Source organism: Fukomys damarensis, unplaced genomic scaffold, assembly GCF_012274545.1.
Source record: "Fukomys damarensis isolate Sample0158 unplaced genomic scaffold, DMR_v1.0_HiC HiC_scaffold_13, whole genome shotgun sequence".
Taxonomy (NCBI): domain Eukaryota; kingdom Metazoa; phylum Chordata; class Mammalia; order Rodentia; family Bathyergidae; genus Fukomys; species Fukomys damarensis.
Window position 1 is genome coordinate 34,888,889 of NW_022900925.1, and position 23,651 is coordinate 34,912,539.

The window sequence follows — 23,651 nt, forward strand, 5'->3', positions numbered from 1 at the left end:
TCACTATGTAGCCCAGGCTGGTCTCAAACTCACAGTGACCCTCCTGCCTCAGCCTCCTGAGTGCTGGGATTATAGGCGTGTGCCAACACGCCCCGGCACTGCCTTCTTAACTATTAGTAAATATATAGTTCAGCACGGCACGGTGGCACACACCTGTGATCTCAGCTGTTCAGGAGGCTGAGGCAGGAGGACTACAAGTTCAAAGCCAGTCTCGGCAACCTAATGAGACCTGGCTCAAAATAAAACTTTCACCAGGGCCGGGGCAGTGGCTCAGTGGTGTGGGGCTTGCCTAACTCCCACGAGGCCCTGTGTACAGCCTGGTGTCGAGTACGTTCTCAACAGCAAGGTTAATCCCTTCCGAGTTCCCGCCCGCCTCTTAGATGCCTTTTTTCCCACTGACTGCTTCTCCGCTCCCTCTAGACGCCGAAGATTTCCTGGCTGAAGGGTTGGGGAACGAGGACCTCAGCCCCGCTGCACGGGACCACAGGACCCACATTCTCCGGGGCTTCCAGCAGATCCGAACCAGGTTGGTACAGGCGGCGCGCGGTGCTTCTTCGGAGGTTAGAACAACGTAGAACCCGTAAAATGGACCTCAGCAGTGCATACATGAACAATATAAAACACACCTGTGGTGCTCTGTCCCTCCAGGATAGAATCTCATTATTTAAGTGCGCTTCGCCAAAGTAAAAATATTTGATAAGTTATGTATTTTAAGATCAGTATTCTGCACTGGCCTTTATTGAACACTTTTACATTTAACAACAACAACAAAAAGATGAAATCTACACATTTATGTTTGTCCAAAGTCCTAATGGGAGGGTGTTTGGCAGCGTAAGGCCATTTTCATTGTGTTTTTTCTTCTTTTTTATTTTATGAAAAAATAAAATTTCAGAACGAAGTAATAGGATAACAATGGGTCACACATGGTGTGTTGTTATTGTCAAAGTTGTTACTCAGGATACAGGACATCAAAAGCTTTTCTCACAAAGTAGAAGCCAACAGCCAGGGGTTTAGCTCAGCGGTTCTGCCACCTGCCTCGCAAAGGCAAGGTCCCAAGTTCGATCCCCCGCACCAAAAACGAAGAACCAGATCTTAGCACAAAACTCGGTTGAACGAAGACCAACGAATACAGATGAAACAAATTATGTTTTTACTTTCACATTTCCTTCTTTATTAGAAAACTCAAAGCAGACTTTTCCACTTGATTCTTTGACCAGATGGGAGTATTTTAGTCCTGGACGGAGTTGAAATTTCACGTGAATTAAGCTCCTTTTAATGCTCGCCTTGTTCTGATGTGTGCTGTTGAGAACCTGTCTGATAAGTGACGCCCAGCTCGGGCGGGGAGAAGAAATCAGCATCTTCCTTTTCCGTAGCAGGCCCTGACTACCTCTCGCTTGAAATGTGGCAGCAGAACAGAAGTCGAGGCTGAGTTTGATCCCTTTCAGAGGGGACTCCGAAAGCTCGCTCTGAGACCTCAGCCTCTGCTCTTGGGGCTGGGTTTCATTTGTGTCACCTGCCGTTCTCAGCTTCTGCTTGTAAAACCTTGTGGAAACTCCTGAGCCACGGGGGAGAGTTTACCCTCCGGAAGGCCACAGAGAGAGTCTGTTCCCCTACGGGACGGGAAGGGACCCCGCCGGCTGCCCTGCTGGATTTGAATCGATCTTTGCTCCTGGTTGATTCAGCATCCCTTGGACCTGGCCCTGGGGACCGTGGAGGCCCGGCTTCTCCTGCAGCTCGGAAACAGAGGAATACGGGAGAGCAGAGCTGTCTGCAGGAGGAGGGATAGCGTGTCTCGTTTTTTGGTAGACTGGAAGAGAGTTGAAAACAAAATTCTGCACAAGGTTAGTCCCTTAGCGGGTTGGTTTAGGCTTCGTTGTGTACGTGGAGGCCGCGTTCGTCACCCACAGAATTTTTTTGCTTTCCTCAATTTGCCTCTGTGCCCTAGGGTTCTGCAGGGGTAGCGTGAGGGATAAAGGCGGGGTTGTTGTAAACCGTATCACAGGGAGAGCCTACAGGTAATGGTGGGTGTGTTGGCGCTGGTGAGGAATGCGGGAGCAGGGTTACAGCACCTGCGGGGACGACTATAACAGGAGAAACTGTGACAACGGTAACATGAGAAACCGTTCCTTTCCTGTCTTGGTATCAGCACGGGGAAGAGACTAAATTTCAACCTTAGACGAAGGCAAACCGGTGACCACAGTCAGATATTGCTTGTGAATTCTGTTTTGAAACACGCACACACGCGCGCACACTCGCACACACGCACACGCACACACGCACACACGCGCACACGCGCACACACGCGCACACACAGAAACAGACACACCCGCTGCGTTTCTCACGGAGGAGAGAAGCCTCCTGGTTCGTGGCCAGCATTCTCCATGGTCTGCGGGGAGGTCACTCAGAAATAATCGGCAGCGCTTTAGAAAACCTCTCCACTGTTGCCGGGCAGCTTTCTGTCCATTGATTTGTTGCAAGAAAGATGACACTTTATTTAGAATTTCGTAATGATCGGATCACGGAGGGAACGAGGAGCCAGAAATACGACAGCGGCCAGGAAGCTGGGGCGAGGAGACTTCCGTGGGGCGAGCTGGTGGAAACTGCCTGACATCCCGCCCGGGGCGTCACCCCTCTCGTGTGACCCTCGTTTTCCCGAACCCTCTCCTTCAGCCTTGTCACCACACTGTCCCCTTCCTGGGGGTCAGCAGAGTGCGTTTGTATCTGTTGACACCAGGTGGTTTCCCAGGGCTAAGAGCCGAGGAAATGCCAGCTTGGGTTGTGAGGCCGCTGTATTTCCTCCTCCAGAAAGCGGGGTAGGAAACATTTGGAAATCGCCCAGCTTGCGCGTTCACCATCGCTGGCTGAGAAACGTGCAGATCATTTTTGCAAGTAATTTTAGGCGTTGTATCTTTAGTCCTGTCGGAGCGACACTGTTTAGGGTAAGTGAACGTGTGCTTTGGTGTTCCGGGGTTTATTTGGAGAGGAGATAAGAAGTCTCCAGCAGATGGTTTGGGGAGGCCTCTAGATAAACGCGAACACTGCATATATTCACCACTTCCTGCCCTGAGGCTTCCTTTTTTCAGTTCCTCTAATTCCTTCTCTGTGTTGCGCCGCTGGACAGGACAGGTGAAGAGACTTCAGAACAGCCCGGCCTGCGGTTCTTGCTAAACCCGGGGCCTTGGGCCCGTTTCTCCTGGCTGGCTCGGAACTCAGCGCTGGTTGCCCCCGTTGTGGATTTGCTGTCCATGAAGGCACTGCTTGCCGCGGTTGTTGTTTCGATGCCCCGCGTGCCGGCAGAGGAGTCATAGGTGTCCCCAAGTCTGTTTCTCATCTGTTTTTCAGTCCCAGCTGCTCAGCCTTTCTGTCTTCCCAGACTTGAGAACAAAACCCCATCTGCATCCGTAGCTCCAATGCCTTGTTTTAAGTTTTGGCTTGAAAGCAGTTGCCAAGGGAGATCTGTTTCTCACGGAAGACGAAACAAAGCCCGATGTCGGCGAGTGCGAGTCCAGGACCTGAGCCCTTAGTGGCGTTGGATGTCTTGAGCGGTGGTCGCCACCGCTTCGGGGTCTGCACGGAGCTCTCCCGAGCCGCCCAGGACCGAGGCAGCCTGAGGCCGCCCTGGCTCTCCGGCGGGCTCCCCATGTATCACCGGGACCCAAGCGCCCACGGTTCCTCACGCGTGCAGCAGGAGCGCCTGTGGTCCCAGCCCTCGGGAGGCTGAGGCAGGAGTGTTGCTGCTGCCTGGCCTACATGGTGAGATGCTGTCTCAAAAAACCTAAACCCAACCCCCCCCAAACTGAAACTACTATGTTGCAAATATTATCATCATTACTTATATAGTTTTACTTTTCCTGAGTAGTAGGTATTGAGCTGAAAAACTCTCAAAATAAGCCAGGCGTGGTGGCGCATGCCTGTAATCCCAGCACTTGGGAGACTGAGGCAGGAGGATCCTGGGAATTTGAGACCAGCCTGGGCTACATAGTGAGTTCCAGGTCAGTCTCAACTACATAGTGAGACCCTGTCTCAAAAACAAACAAACAAACAAACAAACAAACAAAAACCTCCCAAAACATTCAAATCAATGTGCCCAGCAAGAAAATCTTGGTACATTTCTGTCACTCCGAAGTTCAGAGACTTGCTCATGACCTCCCTCTCTCTCCTTTAATTTTGCTACTTGTAGTGGAGTTTTAGTGCCAATCAAGGGAAAAAGGAGTCAGAAAGACCAGTGCAATCCTCGAAGTTTAAATGGCTCTAAGAACCTCAAAAGTTGTAGCAATAATCTGACCACACTTTGAAGGTTCATAGTTCATTTCTGGGGCCCGGGATTTAGCTCAGTGGCACTGCACCTGCCTCACAAGTGCAAGGTCCTGAGTTCGATCCCTGGTATCAGAAAAAAAAAATGAGGTCAGTAGTTCATTTCTTTCTTTTTCAATGTCATCCCTGCCTCCCATCCTGAAATAAAAGGGAGCAAAGCAAAGCCCACAACAACTTCAGGGTCATCTCTCAATTGATCAGCTATGGATGTGCCGCGTTTCTGTACTGGTCTTCTGTTATGTCCAACTGTGTTAAATATTTTTTGTAAATTTCTCTCTCTCTGTGTGAGGGATTGTATTTATTGGTTGTTTTTTTTTTTTTTTTTTTTTTGAGACAGGGTCTTTATGCAGTACAGGCTGGCCTTCACTTCACTGTGTAGCCCCAGCTGACCTCAAACTCTCTGAGATCTTCCTGCCTCAGCCTCCTGCATTGGTCTTACTAACTATCATTGGTTGGCTTAGTTTTTAAAGCCTGGAAAGGATTATGGATTCTTTTATGGCAAGTCTCTGTCTTTTCAAAGCAGCCTTGAAATGTATAACTCTCTCTTTAATTTTACGATGATTATTTTGTTTATTCTTTCACCTGTGAAGTTCTCTTGGATTTGCTACTAGCTCCAAGGTTAACTGATTGTTTTCTTTGTCTTCACTCTGAAATACTGCGGCAGCATTAGTGAGTAGAAACTTCTCCCTCAGGTATCCCATAAAATAAATACTTCTTATAGGCATTCTGATATATAATAATATTTCCATGCCAAGTAAAGGTGAACTTTTAAAAAGTTTGAGTGAAGAAATCTGTTTCTTTTTAAATGTTGAATCGAAAAGTGGACACTATTTTCTTAGATAATTTTTCTCTGTGATAAATGCCGAGCAGGATCTATGGTGGCTCAGAATAAATACCCAGTGGTAAAACTGTGGTCATGATATTTTAACTTCAGAGCTTTAAGATTTTAGAGTGACATTTAGGGAAATTCATTGTAAGACCATCATTATTTCCCTTGCAAACAAAGCAAAACAAAACAAAAAACTAGGTCATATCCAATTCTTCCGAATACCGCCCACCTCCAACAAGAGCTCCTTAAGTGTGGTCTGTCAAGAGTGAAAAGGAAATTTGAAATGTGAATTAGCTGAGCCTGCATCCTTGAAGGTGGAGCTAAACCTTTAGAATTTTTATTTTGTTTTAATTAATTAATTGACTAATCAATTTTTTGAGACAGGATCTAGCTATGTCATCCACGCTGGCCTCAAATTCACAGAGATACTCCCGCCTCAGCCTCCTGAGTGCTAGGATCTCAAGCATGTGCCACCACGCCCGGCTAGAATATTTTTACAATCCAGGCACTTCTCCTTAACTGTGTAGTGAGATCACAGAAGTTTGCTTTACTTTTGATAGATTTTCTTTTTTTTTTTTTTTGTACCAGGGATTGAACTCGGGTCCTTGCGCTTGCAAGGCAGGCCTCCGAACCGTTAAGCTAAATCCCCGGCCCTACTTCTGATAGAATTTAGTCATCAGTGCCACCTGGGTGCTTTTCTGTCACCCACTCACCTGGATTTGTCTTGTTCTCCAACCCCTGAGCGCCTGCTGCTCACACCTGGAGCTTTTCCATCGACTGCATATGCAAGTTCTTAATCCCTAATGTTGGAAAAGATAGTTTGTGGGAAACCACCGTCTTCCTCTTCCTCTCATTTGCTTTGCCCTTGATGCTGCTGCTGTTGTTTGTTTTTCGAGACAGGGTCTCACCACGTAGCCCAGGCTGGCCTCAAACTCCTGATCGCCCTGCCTCAGCTTCCCGAGTGCTGGGGTGACAGGCGAGCCCGCCATGGCTGGCTGCTTTGCCCTTGGTTTTAAGTCTGCTCCACCAAGGTGGTCTTTGTCCGAGCACCGTCCTGTTCTCTCTGCAGAAGGCCCGCGGACCTAGCCTCACCACATCCGTCTGTCTGTCTGTCCCTGGTTTCTGGGAGCCCCTGGTGCGGGCTCTGCTGGCCAGGCTCTCCGTGGTGGCTGCGCCCCCCTTGCTCCTGGGGCAGCCCCGGAGGCATCACTGTCTGTCCCAGGTGGACGTGGGCAGAGCGTTCCTGTGACCCAGAGTCACTCGGGGACACCCCGTGCTGCTCTTCTGTCCCCTCTTTGGGTCTCCACCCCGCAATGCCATTAGTGATTTTTTTTTAACAAATAACAAACGTTACAAAAAATGTAAACATCATTATAGGAGAAAAGCAAAACAAAGCAATGGTTATTGTGTGTGTGTGTGTGTGTGTTTTAAAGCATTCATAACCAACCAAACCTTGACGCCTCCGCTTGATTTCTTTTCTGGTGTCGCCATGATTGTGTTTTTTATTCGGAGAGCGAGGCGGGACATTTCATCTCCCTGGGGCTTTGTTCTGCCACACACTGCTGCTGGAAACGAGAGGAGGCCGGCCCGGGTGTTCATGGCCACACCAAGCGAATTGTGTCCCCGGGCAGGTGTTGCTGGCAGAGCAGATGATGAAATGAGGCCCGAGAGGTTGGGGTTTTAGTTTCTGGTTCATGCGCGATGTTGCCACTGCCCTGGCCGTGGGAATATTTTATACACCAACCGCCGAGCTGCTCGGGAGGCCCTATGGCCCCAGGTCGATGTTGTTTCTTCACATTTCTTTCAAAACCTTCTGAGTGCCGCACAGTGGCTTTGATTCTTCGGGCTTTAACGGTTCGCATTCCCAGGCCCATCCCAAAGACAAACATCGGTGACAAACAGCACACGAAGGAAGGGGTAGCTGTCTCCGGTGGGCTTTAACGGTTCGCATTCCCAGGCCCATCCCAAAGACAAACATCGGTGACAAACAGCACACAAAGGAAGGGGTAGCTGTCTAGCTCTCCCTGTAGCCGGACGGTAATGGGCCCTTCTGACCAGCGAGCGGTCCCACAGCGCTGCAAAGCCCAGGAAACTCCGGCTGGATCCCAGTGCTTTGTTGCCCCATAGAGCCAGCTGTGGTGCTGCACGCCTATAATCTCAGCACTTGGGAGGCTGAGGCAGGAGGATCACCCCAAGCTGAGGCCACATAGTGAGACTCTGTCTGTACCACCACCACCACCACCACCACCACCACCACCACCATTTTGAGTGATGTGGTCTTAAACACTCTAAACCCCAAATGGTTCTGTGGTGGACACCGTGTGGCTACTGGAAGATACGCGGTGATTAAATGTAAACACTCAGTCAGGCTTGAGTTTGTGAAGTGCTGAAGTATAAATTACAAAAAAGCTACATAATCTCCAGTTAGGTGTTTCTCTGTTAGGTTAATGAATGGCTGTCATTGGTGAATCCTGCCAGAACCACAAGGTGCATTTTACATTTTGAATTGAGGCTTCTGCGGCACCTACCAAATGCTCGTTTGTTGATGAGAGAACTGGTATGAACGTGGATAAAGAAAATGTGATAAAATGCACACAGGAGAGCCCTGCTGTGTGGAGGGATAAAGGTGAGTGATTTGCAGGAAGGCGGATGCACCTGGAGACCGTAAAGCTAAGCGTAAAGCTAAGCGAAGTGAGGCAGACGTCTAAGCTTAAGTGCCACGTGGTTTCCCTTTACCTGAGAAACCTAAAGCGTAAATAAAGGGTGAAAGAGAAGGGCAACAGGGAGCGGGGAGATGGATCCTCCTCAGAGGCGAGGGGATAGAAGACGGAGGAGGAGGGAAGGGGGTTGGGTGACAAAAGGAATCGAGAGGTGTTGCGTACCTGTACCGACTTCCTACAAGGAGCGCAGACGTTGTGTGCCTCAGACATGGACTGGGGGAAAAAAGAATTATTCAAAGGAACAGAAATCACACAAGACTAGGATTTAGAATTTCCAACTCGTTACTTAGTTCACTTAGCCAAACATTTTTTTAAAAAATGAAATGGTTTCTTTCAAAAGATGATTGGTTTAAAAGGACTGTAAACAACAGCCGGGCGTGGTGGTACAGGTTTGTAATCCCAGCACTCAGGAGGCTGAGGCAGGAGGATCACTGTGAGTTCCAGACCAGCCTGGGCTACATAGTGAGTTCCAGGTCAGTCTCAACTACACAGTGAGACCCTGTCTCAAAAAAAACAAACAAAAAACTGTAAACAAATATTAAAGTTAATTATCATGCGGTATTTTATTCCCCAAAATAACAGGCAGGATGGGTGGGTGGATGGATGGATACATGAAAAAGTAAATGTAGCAGAACGTGAATCATAGAGCCTAGGTTGTGGGTAGGGAAGGCTGTTCTTTCCAGTTCTGTGCATGTTTCACATTTTCATAATATACTGTTGCGAAAAATATGTGACTGGTTTAACTTCACAGTTTAGAAACTGTGGCCTTCCTTTACTGTGGTTTCAGAAAACTGCAGACTCCTTGTGTGGAAATGTAATAATACATTGTTGTGGGTTTTTAGAAAGATGGTTTTCCAGGAATAAACTTAGTATTTTTGGATGACTGAACTGTGGGATAATTCACCAGTGTGTTATTTCAGATATAACTAACAAAAAGTTGCTAACTTTTATATTTCTTGAGAATTTCTGGGCCAGCAATTATTAAAGGCTGAAATTCAATTCAAACCTTCTGCCCAGCAGATCCTGAAATTTTTGACTTTTTTGACAAAGAAAAGCAATTTCTGACTTTTCTCATAAATTCGATAAAAGGAAAGCTAATATGAGATTGGTAGTCCAGTAGGGAACGGAACTCAATTTTACATTTTTAAAGTCATTTTATGGTATTAAAAATGACAGAGGTTAGAAACAGAGCCCCGATTCTTTTATTGAACTCGAATTGAAAGTGGCAGAAAATCATTTTGGCCTCGCTGCCGTAAACGTTATCAGTGGAGCTTGTGTGGGGGAGATTAGGACGGTCTCTCAAGCACTCCCGACAGAAGTTCACGGAACCAGAGCTGGTTTTCCTGTCCTTATCTTGAAATTATTAGATGTGCGGAAATGAAAGGAGGCCCTGAGACGACGGGGCACGGAGGATGTGTTGAAAGATGGTAATGTCTCCGTGGTGGGCGGGGGCGGGAGAACGTGTGGCCGAGGGAAGAGACACTTTCCGTTAGGGAATCTTGGGGCCAGAGAAATCATTTGCTCTGTGATGCAAAAGGAGCCTGTGGAGCTTTTCACGGAAAGAACTCTTTGAAGGATTCGTTTAACAAGGAGATGAATGGAGAGCTGAGAGCAGTTACTGTTTTGTTTTGGGTTTTTTTTAGCCAGTGTCCTGTCCTGCCACATGGCAAAAGTAGAATCATTGGCTGCACCCAGATTCCTCAATGCTGAGAGCCCCGCTCCGATGGAGATGTCCACCCTGGCAGGGCACGTACCTAGGAGTGGCCGCAAAGAAAAAGCCCCTCATGAGCGCTGCTGGCTTCCCTCTCCGGCCTCCCATATGGACTTTTTTTAAACTCAAAAATGGCGAGGAGGGTTAGCAAGAAAGGAACGAAAGAGTCTCGGGACCTTAGAGGGAGGTGTAAGTAGAAAAGATAAAGCAAGAAATCTTTGTCACTTGTTTTTAGCTCCTGAAACTCGAGATGTATGGCCACAGTGGCCTTTCTTGGAAACTTCGGGGAAATGCAGGAGGTTCCACTGATTCAGAATGCACGTTAGCGAGAACCCAAGGTTGCGCATGTTGTGTGGGTACCTTGACATCCGAGATGCACTGCTTTAATATGGCAGGCACCAGATTCACTTGACATTTATTTTTTCAGAGGAAATATTTCTGGAGCTAAGCCCTTTAAAGGCAGTGGATGGTCATATATATATTTTTAAATTAATTAATTTTTCAAAAAAGGCTTAGCATGGTGCTGGCCTGTGGTAGGGGTTTGATGATGGGAGGAGAATGAATGGAGAAGATGTTCTACAAAGATGCTTTCAGATCCTACACTAGGCCTTATAGCAACAGGTGATTGTCTTTATTTGAAAATTTACTATTCAGTAGCTAGCCCTGTTGGTCTAGGCTTATATAAGACGCAGCTTGGGCCACAGATGTGAGGAGGAGACTTCAGACCCCCTGTCCCTTACGGCGCGACTCTGCTTTGAGGTGTTAGAGCAGAAAGTTGGGAAGAGTCTAGATCCTTCATGCCTCTGCCGGGCTTTGAGCCAATTCTGGAATCCCCTGTCTCTGGACCTTTATTTTGAGACCACGTTCAGGTAAGCTGCACGAGCTGGACTCAAACTTGCAGCCCTTCCACCTTAACCTCCCAGAGAGCTAGAGGCGTGTTAAGACCTGCCATTCTTCACCCTAAATCTGTCTTCTCATGTCTGCTCTGTCACCGGCTAAGCATTAGCCTTCCTGCAGTGTGTCCGGAGCATCACAGACTGCTCTTTTTTCGATTCACTACCTCAAGCCCACCCCCATTCTGATTTGTTCTGCTCCTTCAGCCTGTCAAAAGAACTAACTTATACAGAACGGTCACTTAAGCATCCATGTTATGGAAGATTTATTGGTGCCAAATAAGATACACCGTAAGAGGGCCGGGTGATGCACACCTGTGATCCCAGCACTTAGGAGGCTGAGTCAGGAGGATTGCCATGAGTTTGAGTTCAAGGCCAGCCCGGGCTACACAGTAAGTTCAAGGCTAGCCTGAACAACGTGAGACCTTGTCTCAAAAAAGAAAAAAAAGAAAGAAAGAAAAGAAAAAAAAAAGATATTCTATAAGAGAAAAAGTACTCTTTTCTGGTTTTTGTTTGTTTGTTTTGTACCGCCGGATCAAATTCAGGACCTTGAACTTGTGAGGCAGGCAACAGCACCACTGAGCTAAATCCCCAGCCCCAAGAGAAAAAGTAATCTTAAAACTCATAAAATCTCACAGAAGAAAAAACATACTGAAAAAATATACAGCAAAATGTTAATGAGAATGATTTTTGTCCAGTGGAGTTGAGTGAGTCTTAAGTCCTTCCTTTTATTTGTATTTTCTCTCTACGATGAATATGTGTGTAGTTATTACGAGTTAACATCAGAGTCTTATTTTAAAAAGGGACAAGGACCCGAGAGTGAGAGCATTTAGCTCCGGGTGGAGAGGGAGAGATGTGGAAAGAGGAAATCAGCTCTGATTGTGCCTTCGGTGCCCTCAGAGCCTCTTCAGCTCAGGTAAACAGCTCTCTTTGGAGGGGTTTTATGCTGGGTTTAAGTTTACATGAAAATGAAATGTTGTCAAGCCACGTGAAACACTGCAGTCCTTTGAGTTCTTTATGACGATTCTTCTAAAATACCCTACTGACTGGGGACAACTTCCACGTCTGAGATGTTTTTCCTTTGAGCTGCACAGAGCTGGCGTAGGATGAATCCATCATCAGAAAAGGATCGTGTGCCCTCGGTGTGACTACTTAGTAAAAGCATCTGTATTTGCCGGACAGCTTTCCCTGGGATGGCACTTGAGTAAACCGCTCACTTCCTCCTTTTCAAAACATCAGTTGCCATGATGGATTTTTATGTTGGTCATAAAGAGAAATTGAATCAACTAAAAGCAGGGTGAGGATTACAGACTGGAAGCAGATCACTTACTTCGCAAATAAGCGTTGGCTATTTGTTGATGTTGGGCATGATGCCAGGTGATCAAGACAGTGTCGCGTAAGACAGATCCTTATTTTCCAAGCAGTTCGTGGACGGACGAGCGGCCAGGCTCATGGATGGCGACAGCATGGAGCCCTTGATTACAGATAGCTCTCTTTGGAGGTCTGAATTGTTTGGTTTCAATTTGCTGCGTGCCTGGAATTTCACCATTTTAGAGATTCGGTTGGGCTTAACACTCCCTTTTAAAATAAAAATTCACTGAGAGGCTTAAGAGATTGTGGCTGTTCGGTCACAAGCTTTGGCCCATTTAGTGATTTGCCTTCTAACTTTTAGTTAAGATGGCTGCACTAAGGAAATTCAAAGGCCAATACGTTTCTCAAACCAGCAGTGCACAGTGCTAGGCACACAGAGCAGCATAAGAGGAAGCCTTAGAGCTTGAGAGTCTGTTAACTCCACAATTTAACAATTACAGTCATAGTCTTTTTTCTACATTGGCTACCTGAAGATCTTCTGTCATCATGAATGACACACTTCCTGTCCAGACAGGAAGTTCATGATCAGCTGACTACAGTACTTCAGAGGAAAGAAATGGTCATCAATGCACTTCCCCTGGGTAGGCAACACTACCTAAGACAGAAATTCAGAGGAAACTCACCAGTATGTACACGATAACACTGGATGTTATCTTTGTATTTGGCATTTTGGTGGTGGCAATACAACTGGCTTTAGCATGATTTCTGATTCCTTGAGTTATAAACAGAGAAATGAGCCAAACACAGACTTGCAAAACAGTGTCTGTATGAGGAGGAAAAAAAATCTTAAGAAAACAGCAAAATAAATGCAAAATCAGGATGAAGAAAGTCAGGGCAACTGCAGAGCATAATAGCGGCCCTAGCAGAAAAATAGTAAAAATTCTGCAATATCTTTGTCTGTGGTGATTGTGCGGATTTCTCGCAAGAACATTAACTGTAAACACTTCAAAATAATTACAGTCGCAGCTACTGTTTATTAGACATGTACCAGGCCCAGTGTCAAGGACTTTAAGCAAATTATCTCATTTAATTCGTCATCAGTTGTTCAATTCGCGCAGCAATTAGGTTCTGAAGTTGGGATTTGAACCCAGGCTATGTGCCTATGAGGCAAGGGTCCTTATTGAGGCTTAATTACTTCAGAAAAAGGTGAACACTGCCAGTTCCTTCAGAGGTTCAACCCAAGTTTATTGAGTGTACACTGCGTGTGAAACATTTTTGTAGTGAACACAGCACAAACCCAGTCCTCCTGCAGTTTATTTTTAGACAGGACAAGCCAAGTGATTGTACAGTGTGCTGTCCGTCTAGCGTCCCTGTTGTACGCCTACAAGGGCCTCACATAGTATGCACCACATAGTAGATGCTCAACTAAAGTTCCCGTGAAGCTTACCACCCCGTGGAAGAGCACACACAGGTAAGTAAAGCTCAGCAGAGAGCGCCAGAAAAGCCCAAGAAGGAAATCGCTTGTGGCTGGTGGGCTGCAGGAAGTCTTCATGGAGGTGGAGTCTTCGTGGCTTGGCCGTGGCAAGCATCAAAAGCTGCCTGTGTTCCTGTACCCCGAGAAATAAGAGCACTCTAATCTCCTGCCCAGACTTAGCTTTATTTTCCAGCTTTATGGAGCCTTCACTGGTATGTAAAACACTGCACATAACTCGTGTGTGCAGGTCGGTGTTTGTTTCTAAACTTTACGTCCAGTGGAAAACACAGTGCAGCCTTGGTTCACGAGCACAATTCCCCCTGGAAGCACGCTTGTAATCCGAAGCCCTTACACGTCAAGGCAAATTTCCCCATAAGAAATAATGGAAACTCAGATGGTTCATTCCACAACCCCCAAGTATTCGCATAGAAACGACGACAAAACTATAATGTAATACAAAATAATAAAAATTAAAAATGGACTTGCCTTTGAAAACCTTCGTGGCTGGTGTGAACGAGACGAGGGTCATTGGCTCGTTGTGATCATGTGACATTCAGCATCACGTGCTACTCGTAGTGTAAGACAGCGCTTGTTTACTGGGTTAGAATTTATTAGAAGCATTTACTCGTCTTGCAGAACATTCGTGGAACAAGTTCCTCCTAATCTGAGGTTTTACTGTGTATTGTAAACTCTGGCTTTATGCTTCCAACTTTTTATTGGTTTGTTTTGGGTACCAGGGATCAACTTGAGTCCTTATCTTGTGAGGTAGTTGGTGGAACCACTGAGCTGAATCCCTGGCCCATGCTTCGACTTTTGAAATGAAATTAACTTGTAAATGTAAAGACCCTATTCACTATTACTTCAAATCTGCTATCAAGATTCACTAGATTTCTTTCTTAAGCTATTCCAGATAACTTACCTCTGCCCCTTATTAGGAAATACGTCCTAAGGCCCAAACACTCAGAGGCTGACTTTGGGAATAGTTTGCATTGGGACAGGGGCCTTCCTTAGTTAGAAAGTTTCTCACAGGCAATCATTGATTAGTAAAATATCTATTTTATATTGCCTTTTCCAAATCTGCCCCTCACGGGGATTGCCAGGAGATCTTATTGCTAGACCCCCAACTGGGAGCTAGTAACTCACTAGGTTTGGGGTGGGCTTCAGGAATTCATGATTCCTCTAGGCCCCAAAAGAGTGTCAGGACCAGGCAGACCTGGAAAATTCCTTGTTGAAAGACTCCAGGGTTTTGGTGGGGATAGGGAGAGATTACTTTGCTTTTCAACAGATTTTTTTCTTTCTTTTTGAGACAGGGTCTCTCGATCTAGTGCAGGCTGGCCTTGAACTCACTATGGGGCCCAGGCTGGTCTCGAACTCACAGTGATCTTCCTGCCTCAGCCTCCCAAGTGCTGGGATAACAGGCATGCACCACCACGCCCAGCTTCAATGGAATTTTAACAGTGAAAGAGAAGGAAGAGTTGTTTTACTGGGAAGTGTGAGTAGAGGTTGCTGGTTAGAAGGAGGAGGAAGGAAAATAGGAGGAGGGGAAGGGAGACTTTTAACATGATTAGGGATAATAGGAACGTTTATGACAGCAGAGAGTAGAACCTCCTGGTATGTGATAGCAGTTCAGCCTAACTTGCTTCTGGGATGAGAAGATGAAAATATTTCATACACTGCCTGGCAACATCTCGAGACATTTCTAAATATGGAGAATCCCTCAAAGAGGGGCAGAACCAGAAGTCCTGGGATTGGGTGGTTGATAGTGGTCGAATCACTGGCCACAGGACTGTTGCATAGCCATTAGCCTTTAGTTCAAAGTTCATTCCGTTCTTTATGATTTGGACAACTAATATGATGTGTTAAGAGTGTAACTCTGACCACTGTAGGTTCTGTACAAAGAAATCATCATGTTAAGTGAACTAAATCTGACACACAAGCCTGAATAGCGCGTGGTTTCTGCCATAGGAGAAATCCCAAATGCACTTAAATTAAAGGGCCAAATAAAAGATAGACAGTAGGACACAGGGAGATTGATGTTTTGCAAAAGGGAAGAGACTAAGAGATAAAGGGAGGAGAGAGGGGAGGGGAAGGGGATGACGAAAGAGCAGAGATGTGTGATTGTTCTCCAGCACCGGGGGTGGGTGTGCAGTCGTTACGTACGGCACACATCTAATAAAGATAAAACTCAAAACGAGAAAGCAATAAGGGGGTGCGAGCCTTTAAGTGTAGAATCTTGTACAGTAAAGGAGAAAAGTGAGGTTGCAGGCGATGGCACTAGTCTAAGTGAGCAGGTGGATAAGAATTTGGGGAAACTATGACATAATCGAAAAGCGATCCATCCCGCGCGTGTCTCGGGTCTTAACCGAAAGTGTACGCGTGAAAACAGAAGTCTTTCTGCAGATTTCAACCCTTTGTTACCCTTCTTTGAGTGGTTATCGATAGAAACCTGCCTTGTAGATTCTGTTTCGATTTATTTAGTCCGATTCTGGTGCCGTGTGAATGAGTGAAATAGCATTACATCTTTAATTAGGGTTCTGCTGTTATTTTTCAATTAATCTGTGTCAGTGGCTTTAGCCTTCATACTGAATCATTTTCTTCATGCAAGCTTTTAATGAGGAAACAAATTGATTGTATTTATATATTGGATTCTTGCCACTGCGATGTGTAGTCAGTCCTGTCTTTTGAAGTATATTTTCGCCGGTCATCTCGCGGTCAGTCTCCAGTCTTTGGCAGGAAGGAAATGCTTTGTTCGGATAAGATGTCTTTACCTTCCTTCTTTTTTTTATTTTATTTTATTTTTGAGACAGGATATCACTATGTAGTTGAGACTGACCTGGAACTCACCATGTAGCCCAGGCTGGTCTCAAACTCACAGCGACCCTCCTGCCTCAGCCTCCCGAGTGCTGGGATGACAGGTGTGAGCCACCATGCCCGGCTCTTTCTTTTTCTTTTTTAATAAAAGAGAGCATTCTTATTTTTTGTCTCTTCTCCCATTTTCCTCTTGCTTTTCTGTATCATAGAAGAAAATGAAGCCCCCCCCCATCTTATTTGGAATAAATTTGGAACTTTTCTTGCTCCCCTCCCTGAAATTCCTCTACCTTCTCCCATGGCCCGGACAACCCTGGCTGCCTCCGACTAGCGAGCAGGTATTTCTGCCTCTCTCCAGGGCTCAGGGGGTCACCCTGTGCTGTCAAAGGGGTGTGCAGTGTCACAGGCAGAGGGGTGCCCCAAAGCCAGCACCCCGGGTTTGCCGGGAGAGGCGGTGGCACGGAAGGGTGGAGATCAAAGCCCCTCTGCACAGCCGGCGGGCACTCTTCGGGATCCACACTGGCGGCAGCACCGCCCGGCCTGCCGGGTCTCGGGGCCTCTGCAGCAGAAGGGTCCTTTGGGAGCGGCCCTGGGTGACTGGAGGACGGACGGACGGACGCAGTGACAGAGAAGCAAGGGCCACTCGGTTTTAGGTGGAGGCGTCACCCGATGTCAACCTGTGTCATCTGTTGAGGTGGGGGACACGGGGATGGACGGGCTGGGGTGTGCGCACCGAGGGGAGCCCAAGCCCATCCCCAGGCAGTCACAGAAACGGGGCGCTCCGGCTTCCCACCGCTTTTCCTTGGTTATTCGCCTACGGTGGGCCCAGGCGCCGTGCTCAGCCCTGGCCAGCGGTTTCTCGCCTCCGCGTCCCCGCAAACCCTCCTGTCTTTGCTCTGGAGGCCTCCCAGTGTCCGCCCCGCCTCACAACGACTCCGGGCCGTCCTGGCCTCCCTGCGACCCTCCTGTCCGCTCCCCTCCCCGCCAGCTCGCTTCTTTAGCTCATCGGAGCCCTCGGGGACGCAGCTACCCAGGATGTGTTTGCGCCTTGGGATTGGAGGCCGGTAGCCGATCCTCAGGTCTGTTCGTGGTCGTGACCCTGGGCGTTGGACCAAGAGCTGCTCCCCCTCTGAGCCACGCCTCCATCCCCGCCTTGTTTTTAAAATTTTGAGGCAGGGTCTTGCCGAGTTGCCCAGGTAGGTCTCCCATCCTTCTGCCTCAGCCTCCTGGGTAGCTGGGATTACAAGTGTGTGCCGCTGCGCCTGCCTTACATTTAAATATATATATAAAACATTTGTTCTCAGGTGAATAATAGGATGGTGCTCATTACCCAAAAGATCAAAGCTTGACAGCTGAAAAGAGTTTATCCAAGGAGTAAATTTTGAATGTTTTTTCTTTCAAAAGTCTCATTTTCAAGCGAATATCACCTTTTGCAACTGGCCCCTGACACTGCACAAGATAAACCGAGGTGGCCTCACAGCATGGACTTCTACACACGCCCGGTGTAGCCAGATAACCTCTCTGCGCCTCAGTTTTTCATACGTAAAGTGAGGGCCAGATCAAATGGCCTTAGACAACTTTCCGGGTACAAAGTCCGCCAGCGTCGCCCCTTCACACAGCTGTGGGTCATTCCCTAATCACACTGGCAGCTGCAAAAACTAGAGCAAAATTAGGCCCAAGCACAGACTCTAACCAAATGGTAGGGGAGGAGCCAGGGCCTTAAAATGCGGCAGTCGGCTGAGTTCTTTGTGTGCGAGAGGCGCCTCGTTTTCTCCAACACAGGTCTGGAACCGAAAGGCGTCTCCTGCTTGGCTCTAGGATGTCTACACCCAGCCTGGCCCCAAGCATGGGGTCAAATCTCTCCTGCCTTCTGCCTTCTTTTGCTTCCTCATAACTCCTTCAACTGCCTCCCAGCCTCTTTCCCTCCCAAACATGCTGCACAGCTCTGCCACACTGATCACAGCAGCCACTGCTATCTTTAAAGAAAAGCAAGCCAGCTACTTGGGAGGCTGAGGCGGGAGCATCTCAAGTGGAAGGCCAGTTTGAGCAACAAAAAGGGGTGGGTATGCAGTTCAGTGGCAGAGTGCCCCAGAGTTCAATCCCTAGGACCTCAAAAGAGCGGAAATAGTCTACAGGGCTCTAGTGATGAGTAAAGTTTTATTTAATCTCCTCTTAATGTTTAATTTATCTTCTTATTCATCATCTTGGAATGGACTTTAAAATTTCTGGGGTGAGGAGTCATGAATTATCCTGTCAGTATTAGAGACTGTTGCTTGTTGATTTTCTTTTGAGACAAGATCTCACTATGTAGCCCAGGATGGCCTCGAACTCACAGAGATCCTCCTGCCTCAGCCTCCTGAGTGCTGGGAGTGCAGGCGTGCGCCTCCACACCCAGCGGATATCTGATATTTCTGACCAGACTGTAGATAGGCACTAGGTCTTGTACCTTGGATGGCACTAAAGGAACTGGGGCTGGAGGACCACTGACCCCCCGGAGAGATTCCCATTTGCTGCCTGTCTGGTACCCCAGACCCCTGGGTCGAGACTTCCACCAGAGGGCGCTGTCTTCCCAGATCTGTTCTCGGATGTGTCTGGCGGGGTCCATGGCCCCTTGCCCATCCCTTCTGTAAGGTAAGGGGAAACTGTTAAAATCAGTGTGACTCTGGGCGGGGATTTAGCTCAGTGATTCCACTGCCTGCCTCAGGAGCGCAAGGTCCTGAGTTCGATCCCCAGTGCCAAAAAAAAAAAAAGATCCGTGTGACTTTTTCCAAGTGAGAAAGGAGGTTCAGAGATGTCTGAATCATCCACACCAGTCATTGCTCACCAAAGTCCTTTCCCTGGACGTAGATCAACTGCAAGGCTTTCCTGGTCCTGTCCACTGTCCATCGCAGTCAACGAGGCACCCCCTTTGAGTCCCAAAGTCCCATTTCTGATGCCGGAGTGACCCAGAACCGACCCGGGGAGACAGGGAGGTGGGGGCGGAAGGGGCCACACAAAAACCAAGCCCCGTCACAGCATCCGTAAGTCGAGATTTTGGCTTTGTTCGGCGGCTGTTTTACCAAGAGGGTACAGTATGTTTTTACGTTTCCATCAGTAACAGGTACAATCACGCTTTTAATACTTTAGTGGTGAGAAAAAATTCATCCGGACATCCTAGATTTATAGCATCACAGATGTTGGCCTTTTGGAGTACTTGTTTTTATAATGCTGTTAAGGCCCCATTGGGCTAATCAGGTGGGTCCTCACCGCTTTTGGGGGATGCGGGGAGGCTGGGGGAGTTGTTTTCAATAATAAAATTTATGAAGGCTGGGGATTTAGCTCAGTGGTCCTAGCACCTGCCTCGCAAGCGCCAGGACCCGAGTTCAATCCCTGGTACCAAAGGAACAGAAAATACATACCATTTTCACCAATGTTAGGTAGTTTATGAATTCCCTGAAGTCAGCTGAAACAGAAATCCACTAACATACCCTGTGAGCTTGGAGCAGTAATCTAGAAGAGTGTGTTTGCAGGGTTAAAGATAATGATATATATTTGTGGATGGGCCATACCTATTTTCTCAGTATTTTACCCCTGGCGCTAAACCAAGAGCATGCCGTAGAAAACATTTCACACGTGTGCATTGTCTGCGTGACTGGATTCTTTTAGAATAGTAAACTGTCTAACTGGGTGTGGCGATGAAGCCTGTAGTCCCAGCACATGGGAGGCTGAGGCAGGAGGATTGCTGCGAGTTCGAGGCCCGCCTGGGCTACATAGTGAGACCCTCTGTCAAAAAACAAAATGAAACAAAAGTAGACTAGTAAACTGTCTTTAGAGAAAGACAACTTTTGATGAGTGTTTTATATAATATATAATATATATAATATAATATATATGATATATTTTTGAGACATTCCTTCTCTGTTTCTTCCCAAAGAGATGTTCAGAAACCAGTTGCTAGACTGCCTCATTTGCAAGACCTCATTTTCAAACTATATATTTGCTGTACCTAAACTAAATCTCAGCTAACAATATCTTTAATTTAAAAACACAAATAGCAAACTGGGTCTTCAACATCACTAAACTCAAAAATTTCAAGACTCGATTCGAGGCGGCTTCAGCACTGTGAGGTCTGAGCCTCCTCTGTCTGTCATCCGAAGCACCGTGGCTCATTTGGCTGGAAAATGAGGAGTCGTCAGCCTCAGGACCACGCAGCGGTTCCTGTCTGCTTGTTTAAGTCTTACACGATGCTGACATGGGGCGGCGGCTTGGGGACAGCGGAGTGACAGCTTCCCTTCCTTCCGGAGGTGCTCTGGGGCCTCACCAGCAGATTAAGGAAGTGTCCGTTATCTCCCCGCACAGGCCCGATAGGAAATTCTCAGAGGCTCCGAGGACAAACAGCTCTCCCCGAGTGCATTTTTGTGCTTTTTCTTCAGTTTACGTCAGCAGCCTCTGAGTTTGGGTTTAAAATATCTAGTTCCAGGCTTCTTAGACTCTCTGGCTAAAGAATTTTTTTCAGAGTGAAAGGCAAGAACCGGAAGACGTTGGCAGGAGGTGACCACACACTTCCTGGAGAGCGTGGCGTTCTCTGGTGCAAAATCCTCTTTCCACGGAACACGCTAGGACATGGGTGTGCTCAACACGACAGGATGGTGTCTGATACTGGATGTGTTTCACATGGCAAGATCAAGACCTTCAAGAAGTGAGGGAGAGCTGGGCATGGTGGCGCACACCTGTAATCCCAGCACTCGGGAGGCTGAGGCAGGAGGATCACTGGGACTTCGAAACTAGCCTGGGCTACATAGTGAGTTCCAGGTCCGTCTCAACTACATAGTGAGACTCTGTCTTAAAAAAAAAAAAAAAAAAAAAAAAAAAAAAAAAAAAAGGAGGGAGAAAAGAAAGGAAACCATGTCCTACATTATGCGCCTGCTCTCCCCATGGTTGTAAATGTGGTTTTTATTAGCAGAAATATTTGTTTACCTGGAAAAAAAAATCACGTGTCTTTAGAATGTACCATGTGGCCCGATGTATAATGCGCGGTAACATGATTATCACAACCAAGCTGATAAACACGCCTTCCATCCGGGCTACTCTTCCCTGAGAACGCTTGATCTGCGGATCTCAAGTACGTAATTCGGAATTATCAGCTATGGTCACCAGGCGGACGGGAAGTAGATCCTCGGCGCTCGTTCATTTTATAACTGAAAGTTTGACAACTTAATGGCCCTATTATTGAGAGAGAAGCAGATTTTGTTAGTATCAGCCCGGCTGCTTCCTGTGATACTTATTTGATATTTGAGTCATTTCTCTGTAGCCAGCCTTCTTACGACACGGATTTACAACGCATCTTTCTGCTAATAAGAAACCGGAGCCCAGTAGACAGGAACCGGAAGTAGGTTGCAGTGGGGACTGCGGGATGGGAAGGCACGAGAGAGGCTGAAATCATCAATAACGAATGTTACCCTGTTTGACAAGGGGCCTAGGCTTGGCCTTTTAGCTGCTACTGCACGGCTTGGTTTTTTCATCTGGCCCAGTGAGCGAGAATAACATCGGTTGGCAAAGCCCCGCCTCCCGTTGCCATGGTAAACATGGAAGGAGGCTTGGGCGTGTGTGCGTGCGTGTGTGTGTGCGTGTGTGTACATGTGTGTGCGCGCGCGCGCTAGCCCCTAGCACCATGCTGGAGATAGAACTTGGGACCTTGCACTTGCAAGGCGGCCACCGGAACCACTGAGCTAAATCCCCGGCCCTCTATTTCTATTTAATTCGAAGTCGGGTAATGACAGGCATCAGGAGCCACGGAAAAGCCCCAAGAAAGGATGGAAATAGCAGAAGATCACCGTTGGATGACTTGCTTGGTTAGCGGTTTTACAGAAAGGTTTTGTGTGAGGAGAAGCGGCACCGACTGCCGGGGGGAGACTCCCGCTTCTGCTGCGCACAGCTCCTCGGCAGCCGGCTGGGCCACTGGAGCGCACACGCCTCCGCCCACGGTCCGGCCTTCCTTTCCCGTCTCTGCCTCTTCCCCGCGAAGGGCAAAGCCTTCTGCTCCTCCTGCCGTCTCCCCTCGCTCATTGTCAGCCTGGGACTGCTCTGGGGAGGAGAGAGAGGAGGAAAGATGGCCGTCAAACGTCTTCTCCCTTCTTCTCTTCTTCTCTCATAATCGCCTCCAAATCACGGGAACGTCCTCCCTACTGAACTCTGTCCGTTTTCAGTTTTATTTTGCACAGACAAGACATGACCTAGACACTCACCGGACTGATGTTCCTCAGAGAGCCAGCCCCATTTCGGTCCTGCATTTTGTAGGCCTTTCCCTGAGCGTCTGTGATGGGCATGGTGGTGTGTGCCTGTAATCCGAGTACTCAGGAGGCTGAGGCAGGAGGATCACTGAGAGTTTGAGACCCTGTCTTAAACCACCCTCCCCCCAAAAAAAGAAGTTGGTGCAGGTGGAAGTCAGGTGTACCTTCTCGAGAGGCCAGGATGAGGATGGAAAATACTCATTGTGTTTCATGGCGATGAAGCCGCTGTGTAGCCGAAGTGAGAAGGGAGGCACAGTGACCCTTGTCCTCACGGGAGGACACCGTGCCGGCGTGGATGGCGCCGTTTCACTGTGACACCGGGAAGGGGCCGAGGGAGGCTGCTTTATTCCTAGGTAGGCAAAGACATGGGTACAAAGGACCAAGTGGAGAAGAGATCGGGATACAGGAGAGGGGAACATCGACAGAGGCTAACAGAAGGCTCCCGGAAGTAAGGAGCCACAGTGGGGTAGGCTTTTGTGGGTACTGGGCGTGTGGCACTGACCCTGGACACAGTGCAGACCGGCCACCCCGCTTGTTAGTCTGGGCGTGGGCGTTGTGAGAGCAGCCCGAGCCCACTGTTCGAAGCTCTCAGGTGTAAGAGCGTCAGGTGTGGGTGGGTAGGGGGCTGGGATGGGGTTGTCATAACAACCGGGACAGTTTCAGCAAAGGACTGTCCGGCTTGGCTCGTAGCACTCTGGGGAGAAACGGCTGCAGTGAAGTTTCCTCCGGGGACCTTTGCAACCGTTAAGTCACAGGCACTGGGAGGTACAGAAGAACCTTCCAAAGCCCAGTGGTCTTGCCTGTAATCCCAGCACTCTCGGAGGCTGAGGCGGGAGGATCATAAATTCAACCCCAGCCTGAGCAATTCAGTAATTTAAGGAGGCCCTGTCTCAAAATTTTCAAAATTTAAAAAGAGGAACAGGAAGAGAGCTCAGAAGGTTCAGTGCCCAGTACTGGAAAAACCAGATTCATATCTGAAAGACAAGTCTTGTTTTTCTCAGACAAAACTAGGACTTGACTAATAATTGACTATTTAGCACACTTTTTGGCCTAGGAGTTATGCAGCTGCTGGATGTCAATCAAAATTAAGAAACCCGGCTGGGCGTGGTGGTGCACACCTGTAATCCCAGCACTTGGGAGGCTGAGGCAGGAGGATTGCTGCAAGTTTGAGACCAGCCTGGGCTACACAGTGAGTTCCAGGTCAGTCTCAACTACATAGTGAGACCCTGTCTCAAAAAAAAAAAAAAGAAACCCAGGTTGGACTTATCTCTGCTTTTTCCTCTTGCATTTCAGGTACTACTGGGATGTTCAGCCACAAGGTG

General features: G+C 47.8%; 1 protein-coding gene across 1 annotated transcript in view; it reads left to right on the forward strand.

Moving 5' to 3' along the window:
* Nucleotides 1-23,651, forward strand: part of Skap1 (src kinase associated phosphoprotein 1) — a 231,336-nt gene that overhangs the window by 37,982 nt on the left and 169,703 nt on the right. The window contains exon 4 of the mRNA XM_010620111.2: nucleotides 421-526. Coding sequence (XP_010618413.1) covers nucleotides 421-526 — 106 coding nt within the window. The remainder of the gene's footprint in view (nucleotides 1-420; nucleotides 527-23,651) is intronic.